This window comes from Callospermophilus lateralis, chromosome 4 (genome assembly GCF_048772815.1).
Source record: "Callospermophilus lateralis isolate mCalLat2 chromosome 4, mCalLat2.hap1, whole genome shotgun sequence".
Classification (NCBI taxonomy): Eukaryota; Metazoa; Chordata; class Mammalia; order Rodentia; family Sciuridae; genus Callospermophilus; species Callospermophilus lateralis.
The window spans coordinates 41,359,657-41,371,846 of NC_135308.1; the positions used below are offsets into that span (position 1 = coordinate 41,359,657).

A 12,190-nucleotide genomic window follows, 5' to 3' on the forward strand; every position below is an offset into this window, starting at 1 on the left:
ATGGCTGAGTAATATTCTGTTGTGTATATATACCATGTTATCTTTATCCGTGCATCCATTACATGATCATCTCATAATTATCTCATAGCTTGGCTATTGTGCATAGAGCTGCTATAAACAGAGATATGGATGTGTCACTGTTGTATGCTGATTTTAAGTCCTTTGGGTATAAGCTGAGGAGTAGGTTAGCTGGGACAAATGGTGGTTCCATTTTAAGTCTTTTGAGGAATATCCATACTGCTTTCCATAATGGTTGCACCTATTTGTAGTCCCACCTGCAAAGTATGAGTACCTTTCTCCCCACATCCTTGCCAGCACTTATTGTTGTTTGTATTCTTTATAATTGCCATTCTAACTGCAATGAGATGGAATCTTAGTGTAGTTTTAATTTGCATTTTTCTAATTGCTAATGATGTTGAACATTTTTAGTATATTTTTGACCATTTGTATTTTTTCTTCTGTGAAATGCCTTTTAGTTCCTTTGCCCAATTATTGGTTTGGTGCTTTTTTTTTTTTTTTTTTTTGGTGTTATTTTTTGAGTTCTTTTTATAACCTGGAGTTTAATGCTCTGAGCTGCAGGTGGTGAAAATTTTCTCCCATACTGCAGACTGTGTGTTCACATTCTTGATTGTTTTTTTTGCAGTGAAGAAGTTCTTGAGTTTGATACCATCCCATTTATTGAGTCTTGATTATATTTCTTGTGCTTCAGGAATCTTGCTGAGGAAGTAGGTTTCTAGGCCGACATGATATAGTGTTGGGCTTACTTTTTCTTTTAGTAAGCGCAGAGTTTCTGGTCTAATGCCTAGGTCCTTGACCCACTTTGAGTTGAGTTTTGTGTAGGGTGAGAGCGTAATTCGACACATCAATATACTTAAAGACAAGAATCGCATGATTATCTCATTAGATGCAGAAGAAACATATGACAGAATTAGCATCCATTCATATTCAAAACACTAGAAAAACTAGGGATAGTTAGAAGATGCATCAACATTATAAAAGCTATATACACTAAACTTAAAGCCAACATTATTGAAAATGGAGAAAAATTGAAAGCATTCCCTCTAAAAACTGAAACAAACAGGAATAACATCTTATATTTATACTCCCCAGCCACCCCCCACCCCGCAAGTTTGTTTTATGTTTCCTTTCTTTTTCTTTCCTCTCTACTTTGGGACTGACATGAGGTTTTTGTGAAAATTTTGTAGTGTATTTTTGTCTTCTTGATTGTTGCCTGCAAAAGTTATTCTAACCCTCTAAAGTCAATCAACATCTTACTATACAAGGAAACGAATGTTTCATCTGATGATCTCCTTATGGTTTCCTGCTGTCTTTTTTTTTTTTTTACTTCGTATCTTTTATTAACTCATACATATTATTTTTTAAAAATATTTTTTAGTTGTAGTTGGACATAATACCTTTATTTCACTTATTTATTTTTATGTGGTGCTGAGGATTGAACCCAGGATCTCAAACGTGCAAGGTGAGGGCTCTACCGCTGAGCCACAACCCCAGGCCTCATACATATTATTTATCTTCTGGTTTGTTGAAGCAGTAAGTCAGACAACACTTGCCACAATAATGTCTGTCAAAGCGACTGGCCGTAAAAACTCCACAGACATGTTTTTTCATTTACTTATTATTTATGACCACTTTTGTAGTGTAATAGTGGAACTGAGTAGTTGTAATAGAAATTGTATGGGCCACAAAACCAAAAATATTTACTTTCTGACTTTATGGAAAAGGTTTGTTGATACTTGGTTTAGATGAAGAGTCTCTGAATGGAGAAGGGGAAGAATTAAAAAATTGAGGCACATGTAGATATTATGGCTCTTTCACAAAGAATGAGCCCTGTGCTCCCTACTTTCTCACTAGCCTAGGATTTAATGTAGTTATTTCAGGTTTGTTTTTGTTTTTTTGCTTTTGCTAGAAATTTAGTCATTGTTTTTCTTACTTTATACAGGCAATATTTATTGATATTTGTCTATGGGTTTACCAGTTGTTCCACCTTCTCAATATCAGCCATCCATTCTGATGTCATTTTCCTTCTATCTAAATATATATCTTTTAGAAATTCATTTAATGAAAGTCCTTTGATGGTGAGAGGTTTTGTTTTCATTTTCCCTATTTTATTCTTGATATTTAAGATTGTTTTACTATACACAGATTTCTCAGGTTGACAGTTATTTTGGTTATTTTTGTGTTATAGTTGTCCTTCACTATCTATGAGATATTGGTTCTTTCAAGCAAAATGGTGGATGATCAGCTGAATATGTAAACTAGCTTAGGATTTGTGCGTAACTTATGTTCATTCTCTTATATAGTTTAAATCACTTTTAGACTGTTTATAAAACTTAAAACAATGCAAATTCTACATAAGCATTGTCATACTGAATTGTTTAGGGAATAATGTCAAGAAAAAAGTCTTTATATATTTAGTACAGATGAAAAATCTTGGGGGGTGGTCAGTTGGTTAAAATCGCACGTGCCAAACTTAGAGATATAGAATGCTGATTATATTTTGAAGAAATTGCTCCCTTTGCTTCCGGGCTTTCCTTGTTTCTTTTAAAATAACTTCTAGCAATATGCTTATCCTTCTTTGTCTTTAATAGCTGCAAATTTATTAATTAGTGTGTTTTTTGAGAATTTATTTCTTTGAAATTTGTTGTATTTCATACATTTGGGGATTACTTGAGAATTTATTCATTTGACATTCATTTTATTTTCTACACTTGGGGATTAAAGTCTGTCATTAAGTTGAGAACATTATCACCTTCAACCCATTTGACTATTGCTGTCATGGTTTTCTGTCCTTTTCTCTGTCCCTTCAAGTAAATTATATCAAATCTTCTTACTCTGCCTCCCATGTGTGTTAACCTTGGTTTCATGATTTTAGTCTTCTCATTTAGTAATTAAAGGAACAGAAATGAGGCACTCCATGACATTTCATTTTACATATGCTAGTTTAGGAAAATTAAGAAGTCTGATTAATCCAAGTGTTGACAAGAAAAAAATTAAAAGAAATTCCAGATGAATAGAGAATATTTTTGTTGCTAATGCTTATAATTTGTTAAAAGTAAATAATGTATATTTATAGACACATACATGCATAACAAAAATGGTTATTTTAAAAATGGAAGCAAACAAGAAACACCAAATTCAGGTTAATCTTTATCTCTGGAAAGGTATTAGATAAATGAAATGAGAAAATACTTAAGTAGATACTTACGTATTGGATTGTGACTTTGAAGGGATATTATCTTTATTAATGCACTTTGTATCTTATATAGAATACATATTATATGTGTTCTTTAATTATGACATTAAAATAGATGATAGAGAAAAATTCGAATTGATCGGTGTTCTAACAGTTTGATACCTCTACTTTGGATTTCAAATGAATATCCAAAACTTTCAAATTCAAGATCAAACCCTTGACTTGACCAGTTCACCTATCTTCACCCTCTCAAATCCATTGCTTTTCCAAGTTTATGTATTTATTTATTTTGTCCATTATATCATTTTCCAACTAGATTCTCATTCAAGAACCTAGAAAGTTACTTTTTCCCTCTCTCTTGTTCTCTTCCATTATATAATCCACCCATAAATCCTCTTAACTCTTATTACATATGATGTTTCCAATAAAAATCCTCAGTAATCACTGTCTCTACAGTAATTTCTATACTATTCTATTACTACCATAATTTGAACAACCATATTCCAATTGAGTGCACTATATCAATCTCCCAATTTGTTTCCTAGTCCACTATTTACCCATTCTACAAAAAACAAATAGTACTATTTTTAAAAATAGCCCATACACATTATTTCTGTCTCGTTTTCTAATCTTCCCTCCAGCATCCCTTTGTGTAGCTTGGATAGGTGGAAGAATGACAGTTCCCTGAAGATGTAAAAGTTAAGAAGAAGGAAGTGTGAGTTTAATTGCTTGCCATCCACAGTGAGCACTAGACTCCTTCTTTTGCTACCAAAATATTGTTTTGTGTCTCTCCACTCTCTTGTGGCTCCACTTAAAATCAGCTTTGTACTGACAATTTCCCTCTCTGATTCCCCCTTTCACATTGCCACCCTCCAACTCTCTATGTTATGATTATTTGCTTAGACTTTTCATAGCAGTTATCACTGTATACAATTATTTCATACATGTTTCCTTATGTGTTTACCATGTCTTCTCCACTAGAATCTAAGCTTCTTGGTTGGGTTCTGTCTTGTCCATCCCTGCACACCCAACACCTGTTAGAGTGCTCATGTCATTGTCCAGGTAGCTGCTCTCTTCAAGATATTAGAATTATCTTTGCCTTTTCTCTTGCTCTCATGGCCTGTACAATCAATCTGTGAGTCCTCTTAACTCATTTTGCATTCCATATTTCAAATGAAACTCCTAACCATCTCTATTACAGTGGATAAGCAGTTATAAACTGTGTATATTGAATGAAAAAGGGAAGTTGCACCTCCTTTTTGTTAAGTTGCACTTTCTAATAGCTGTGTCATTCCATTTCAGTTATTTTATTACATCTTCCAAGACCACTATTGGTTCTTATGTTCTGTATTCTCTATTTCTTGTCCCTTCTTTATTTTTCATATAAACTATTCTTAAGACAACCCTGCTAGACTATTGTAAGAATTTCTTGCCTCAAGCTTCCAGACTGCAATTCTTTCCACACCCTTATTAGAGCATAGCCTTCCTAAAGGGAAAACTTCCATTGCAAGAATTCTGTTACCTCCTCATTAGGCAAACATTTGCCAGTAGCGCTCAAGTTATTCTATAGTGTGTCTTTTCAATACGATTTGTGCTTCATTTCTGCCTTTGCCTCTTTTGTACACCAAATATTTCAACCAATTTGACTTTCAGACTAACACCCAGTACATTCCACATCCTGGATCATGCCTTTTGCATTATCTGAAATAATATATTTCCTCAGTATTTGTAACTGAAAATATCTACTATCTCTCACTGTACATTTGAGATGTGACCTCTTGTATGAAGCTGTCTCTGATTCTTCCAGCAGTAATACCCAGCTGACATTTACATCTTGCTTAATACCATACCATCAAATATTGAATTTCCAATATGACAGTCACATTTGAAATTATCTCAAACTATCTTCTAGGGAAATGTTAGCTTTTCTTGGATAACAGCTTCTTAAAATTAGGGAGTAATCTTTATAACCCATGTAGTACCTAACCATAAAATAAATATTAAATATATATTTATTAACTGTTACTCAAGAGGAACATTTATATACATCAATGAATGCTTTATCATATGTTGGTGAAAGATCACCATTCATTACTTTTGTTCCTCTCCTTTCATATTAAAAATTGCTAAATAATTATAAAGATAAAATAGACAAGGTTTTGCTGTTGTCTTGTTTTGTTCTTGGTACATGCTAAACATGTGCTCTACCATTGAGCTATACTGTAGACCCAAAGATTTTTTAAAATACATTTCTCAGATAATTGTAATAATTAGAGTCTAAAAATACAAATAGTATTATAATGTTGCAATGGTGAAATAGACTTTAATAGGAGTCGGTGGGAATATCACAATTTAAAGAAACAAAAGGGATAATCATTCCAGGAAGAAAGTTAACAGACATAAAATATGAAATGGCTCAGTGGTGACAAAATAACATGATGCTTATTTGGGGGAAAATATTTAGATATGTTTGCTTTTCAAGATCTGAAAGCATCCCAATATATATTTATTTTCATGACAGAGAAGAGAAAAAAAGCAATTGATGACATTTTAATTTGGAGTTTTGCTCAATTAATTACCAGGATTTAAAAAAAAATGGATTGTCTTTTACCATTATAACAAGGAAAGGTCAACTCAAAAATAATGGAAAAAAATGGATGCCAAAAATGAAGACCATTAGTTTTAGAATGTTGTTACATAAGTTATTACGAAGTGTTCATGTTCTAAATTTACCCTGTTAGGTTTAAGACCTTAGGCAATTCATTCTTGGACCTCTATAAATATGTGTAATTAAGCAGACTTTAAGATCTCTTCCAGATTAGACATATATACATCAGTAAATATGAAAAATGGAGACAGATGGATAGGTGTAGGCAACAATGGGCAAGAAGATCTGATAGATCTTGAGGCAAGATTGAGGATAAAGTAGAATATTTCTGATCATAATGAATAAAGCATCACTCTAGAAATTTAGGCAGATGTTATTAGCACTACATTATCCTCTGAGGATTCATATACCTGGGTTTAATTTTTCAGTAAACTGGGTAATTTTTATCTGTGATATTTGTGATTGCAAAGTATCCTATTGATATATTTCTTGTGGTTTAGTCTGTCTTTCTTTAAAAATAATCATAGGACTATACATAGTAAGATTTTTGTGTTTATATTTTAAAGAGGTAATTGTTATAGATGAAGGAAAAAGTATGAATTTTATAGCTTCTTGAGCAAATCATACATTTTGGCTAATATTAATCCTGTTTCCTTTGACATATCATCAAGGGAGCTGACAGGTAGTATTATACCCATCTATTGAGGCACAGAGGCAGTTATTGATGTGATTATGGGGCAGAATTTTGAAGAGGCTGAATAAGAACAAAAAAGGTGACTACAATAGACTTCAAGTCTCTTGTCTTAAAATTTTTCAGTGTTTTTTTCCAAAACATAGCTGGATAAATTGTATTTCTTTACAGTGGATACTTTCTAAAATAGATTCCTGTTTTCTAAAAAAAAAAAAAAGGTAGAACTGAAGAAATACAAGGCTGAAATAGACACAGTCCACTTAACCCAGAAAGGACCCTCCAGCATTAATTTAGGGCTAGGAGGAAGTGGGCTATACCAGAGGTGGAGAGGACAGCAGATTTGGAAGGGTGCAGGAAAGCATTCCATTGGTAATGTACTCAAAAGTTCCACCTGAGAAGCTAGGAGTAAAGTGGAATGTGGCTTTTAGTTCCATCCCTCCAAATACTGAAAAGACATTTAAATCCTCTTCGCATATTCTTGGAGGCATTGGAAAAAGTTATAACAATGTATGGAAACAAAATTCATAATTGGTGATTTAGGTTATGAGAAGAAGAGAGTATGGGGTTAGAAAAGAAGACGGGATGAGACAGACATCATTACCTTGAGTACATATACAAAGACATGAATGGTGTGACTCTACTTTGTGTACAACTAAAGATATAAAAAAAATTGTGCTCTATATGTGTAATATGAGTTGTAATGCATTCTGCTGTCATATATAACAAATTAAAAGAAAAAAATGACAAGTGTAATATGTAGAACACCTAGTTAGAGCTATTTAAGAAAAATCTTTGCCTGGATTTCGCATTTTAGAAATCAGATACCAGATATCAATATTAGTATCTACAAACATAGGAAGATCTTTAACTCCAAATTTTATAAAATAACACAGATTTACTTGTGGTGATCAAGCTAATACTCCAAAATGAGCGCTGTTACACAGTTCACTTTAGCTGCATGTAAAATATTTGAAGATCATAATTATAAAAGAGTTTCATTTTTTTTAATGAAAAAGATAGTGAAAACTTAATTTTAGCAAGGTATGATGGTGCAATTCTGTTATACCAGTGACTTTAAGGGGATCTCAATTTCAAGGCCAGCCTCTTCAACTTAGAGAAAGTCCATCTTAAAATAAATAAATTAATTAAAAGGGAACTTGGGTGTGTTCAGTGGTGGAGTACCCTGGGTTTAGTCCCCAGTACCACACAAACAAAACAAAACTAAAACCTTCATCTCAGGTGAAGATCCTGTATCTGATCTGCGATGCCTTGTTTCTTGTCTCATATATTCTACTTATTTCTGGAATGTCTGTGTCTTGCTTTAGATCCCAAATTACTAATTGAAAGTCTTTGCTTGTGTACTCCTTTTCAAAATGCCATCCTCGTGTACTGTGTGTTTATTTCTTCAATTTGCTCACCAAAATTCTGGCTGCAAATTGAGTCTTTCTGTCCTGCTTGTCCCCTAATTTGACACTGTGTAATGATGAATGGACTACAGCTGTGTTCATGTAGAGGATGTTAAACCCCCTTTCGAGCTGCATTCTTCTGCATAGACTAGGAGGTCTGTGCAGATTCTCACTGTTGTAGAATTATGATGTTTATTGTGCAATACACACATACATACACACACACGTGTCTTTCAATAATTAAGCTGCATCTTAGAATTCACTAGTTACTTGCTTAATGACAAGCAGTGTGTAGTTTGCATGATGATTATGTGAAAAAAATATCCAAACATATACACACAAAAGAAATATTAATGGTTATTCTCTTAAAATGATAGAATTGTGAATTATTTCTTTCCTCATATTTTTCCTAGCCTTTTATATATCCTCTAAGTAAAGTTGCTTTTCACAATAAAGCATGATTAAATATTACTGTCCAATGATGTCTGTGAAAAGAAAGGAATAATAACCGGAGCTTCTAAAACCCAGGTTGGTCCTTCAAAAATGGGACAGATCAGGTAAACTGACAAGGGACGAGGATGCCAAAAGAAACAAAGAAAATAAATAGAATATACTTATTTATGAGACAATCTTTATTTATAGGCATCCCTGTGGAATTGTGTAGGTATTGTATCTCCCCATCTAACTAAAATTTGTAACAAACCCTAAGTAGGGATGCTAAATACAGTTGTGTATTGTCCTTAGGTTGTACATTTGGCCAATCCGTAGCAACTGAAAATGCCTCTTCTAAAACATTACTGTTTCATTATTCAATGGTACATCTAAGTCTGTTTCTTCTCTTTGGATTTGAAAAGAAAATAAAGTGTGTGCTTTCAATGAAAGAAGGATTACTTGTCCTGTACATTTCAGTTGGAAGAGGGATGCTGGAAGAACTACCTTTAATTTTTAAACACATATTCAGTACAACAATTCTCAAGTGGTGATCATCAGATATCTATTTTGCTGGACACAGAAAATACGAATGACTGAATCAATGCTCAAACTCAACCCTGAGAAGTCACCTGGGGAACTGTGAAGACAAGAAGCCAAAGTTTTCTGTGCAGTCTCTCCATCTTACTTTATAATATGTATATTGATCTAGGGATTCTATTTAATATTTTACTTGAAGAAGCATCCCTCTACTTATTTTCACCTTATTGCTTTTCCCCACATCTCCCCACTTCTCCAGAATTCTTTTCCTTCTTATTCTATTCATTCTTCAAAGCACTCCTCAAATTATACTCACTCCCTTAATAAAGTCTCTTTCATCCTATGTCACTCATGCTTATCTCCAGCTCTCTGACAGACATCTGAGTTTATGGTCAGTTCCAATACTGTGATTTTTCTTTTTTTTTTTTACTACTGTGAATGAATTTGTTTCCCTGAGTGTACCACAAATGTCTTTTAGTCCTTACTTAGATGTTACATTTTATAACACATCAATGTATTGACTATCCAGCTTACAACACAAAAACATTTTTTTAAAACTGAAAACACAGCATCTGACTCAATATAATGATATTTGCCTCATATGTGCAGAGTGAAATGCAGTTTTTGAACCATTGTGGTTCTTTTTCCCTGCTCCAAGTTTTTGGGACCTAGGAAAGTGTTAGCCCCACATAAATATTTAATACCTATTTTGGTGATTTAATTTGGGGCTATGTCATCTTTAGCAGTAGAGAGCATTACTGTTCTCAATAGCAGAGTAATTCTCCATTCAGAAAGATCCGTCTTATTCATTCTATCATATTGTACAACAAACAAATAACTTTGGATTTCCTCATATAACTGTCCTAACAAATGATGAATCCATTTTCCTTATTATTTATAAATTATCATTAGTAACTGTATGTTTTTTTTAAGGTCCTCCTGGACCCCCAGGTGAAAAAGGCGACAGAGGTCCAATTGGAGAGAGTGGTCGGCCTGGCATTCCAGGTCCAATAGGTACGGTCATTATAACTACTCAATTATCTAACATATGGCTCAGTTGTACATCTATGAACGTGTGCAGGTGGAATAATTATTTTGTGTACTGTGGTTTCTGCAAGTGCACATATTGAAGGAGATATTATATGTTCTAGTCAAAATAATCATATATCAGCTGGGTGTGTTGGTGAATGCCTATGCTCTCAGCAACTCAGGAAGCTGAGGCAGAAGGGTCATAAATTCAATAGCCAGCCTCAGCAAAAGTGAGGCACTAAACAACTCTGTGAGACCCTGTCTCTAAATAAAAATACAAAATAGTGGTGGGGATATGTCTCAGTGGTTAAGTGTCCCTGAGTTTAAGCCTCCCCCAAAATAATCATATATAAATATATGTGTGGGTGTATATATATATATTCCTATCTGAGATTGAATGACAAAAGGTGGCTTGATTTTTTTAAAACAAAATTAAGTGCTTTAGCCAGAGTCACTACTGGAATTATTCATGAGTCAAAGGGTGTCATCTCTGTCATGGACAGCAAATAATATATTGCACAGCTAACTTCAGGTCACATATGAAGAATTTAAAAAATCCTCTTTGCATTGCATAAATGTGCAAGATCTTGTTTTTAAGATACAAAAATATCTTAATATGAGTCAAGGAAAACTGGAGTGTCTTTCTTATGTAATCTTTGACCAGATTATATCTGCTTAAACTCACAAAATGTGAAAGCAAATATTGACTGGAATGAAGATGGATTTTACCTTTGCTGTTGGCCACTCTCTGTATTTTAGTTACAGCAATATTATTTTAAATCATTTCTCTCTATGTTGTAATCTTGAAAGCAATATTTTGAAATAGATAATAGAAAATACAGAAAAGGAGAGAGAGAGAGAGAGAGAGAGAGAGAGAGAGAGAGAGAGAGAGAGAGAGCATGAACTTTCTTTGCTCTTAATAAAATGAAAAAAAAAGAAAATAACAATAGCATGATTGTCCTACTTCACTTGGCTAGAAATCAAACACCCTACATGCTGTTTGAAAGTAGAGAATACACTGCATGGCCTAATTATAACTAGAATGATTTGTGTTGCCAAAATTATCAAAATACCTTGTAATTCATCTTGTTTCTCTGTGTTTTATCAGATCAATGTATCGATTAACCCTGGTTACATAAGAAAAACATTTTTTTAAAATTTGACACTTAACTGATCTTTACCATTATGCTTAAAAATCAATATACACAGTTTATATTTTAAAAATATTTTTCAAGACTCTCTCTTGCCACGTTTTATTGTGTGTATCGTGTGTGTGTGTGTGTGTGTGTGTGTGTGTGTGTGTACCAGTGGGTTGGTGTTGATGTGCCTTTGAAAGTGATATCAGGTAAGACTTTTTACTCAGAAATATTCTTCTAGTTGACTAGTGCTCAGCAGATCTGAACAATGGTACATTAATGTCATAAGCAGGGGAAGTTACCAGCTTTATAGCCGCTGCCAGAGCTACTGTTGTCAAGGATCTGTCGGCTCCTTTATTACAAACTGCAACGGTCAAAGCTTTTATAAATCAACCAAAACCTTCAGTCTGTGCCACAACTTGCTGCTCCAGACTTCATCTTGGGCAGCATCTTTTGCAGCTCATTCTGTGGATACTTAAGACAGAAAGAGGGATTTAAGTTTCCACTTTCATTAATGCCATAGGCAACATCACAAAGCTTCTTGGATTCAGTTAGCCAGGGCTGAGTTTGGTTTAGCTGTTACTGCTTATTTCCACAAATAGGTATTGCCCAGTGCTCTCATTAATTAGAATTAGACATAGTTGTTGCTGTGATAAATCAGCTGTTTTAGGTTATCAGATTGTCTTTTGGCTTCATTCATGGCAACAAAACTTTTCAAGTTATGAAACATCTCTCCTAATGGATTCTTCCAAACTTAATTGCTGTATTCTCTCTAGACTCTGCTGGATTATCTAATTGCTTCAGGTCTGACACTGAAATCAGGAACTAAAGACTACATGGTAGACAGTCACAAAAATTCTACTCTATGAATTGAGGAAGTTCATAAGATCCCCTACCTATACTTCCATTTAAATGCACTAAACTTAGCTAGACAAAGTCAACACCTACACTCACAACCATGATATGAATATCAAGAGAAATTTAAGTGGTCATTAGAGTGGTCTTAAGTAACCAATACATTAAATACATCATATTTATTAGTCATGCACTAGAGTGGATACTAAAATAAAATATTCTTTAACTCAAAATAACATAATAGAAATTAATTTTAAAGTGCTAATTCCTTGGAAGCACTCA

At 33.7% G+C, this 12,190-nt stretch overlaps 1 protein-coding gene across 2 annotated transcripts in view; it reads left to right on the plus strand.

Annotated features, from left to right (window-relative positions):
* Nucleotides 1-12,190, plus strand: part of Msr1 (macrophage scavenger receptor 1) — a 73,707-nt gene that overhangs the window by 24,226 nt on the left and 37,291 nt on the right. For both annotated transcript variants that reach the window (XM_076852437.1, XM_076852438.1), the window contains exon 6: nucleotides 9,822-9,902. In XM_076852437.1, coding sequence (XP_076708552.1) covers nucleotides 9,822-9,902 — 81 coding nt within the window. The remainder of the gene's footprint in view (nucleotides 1-9,821; nucleotides 9,903-12,190) is intronic.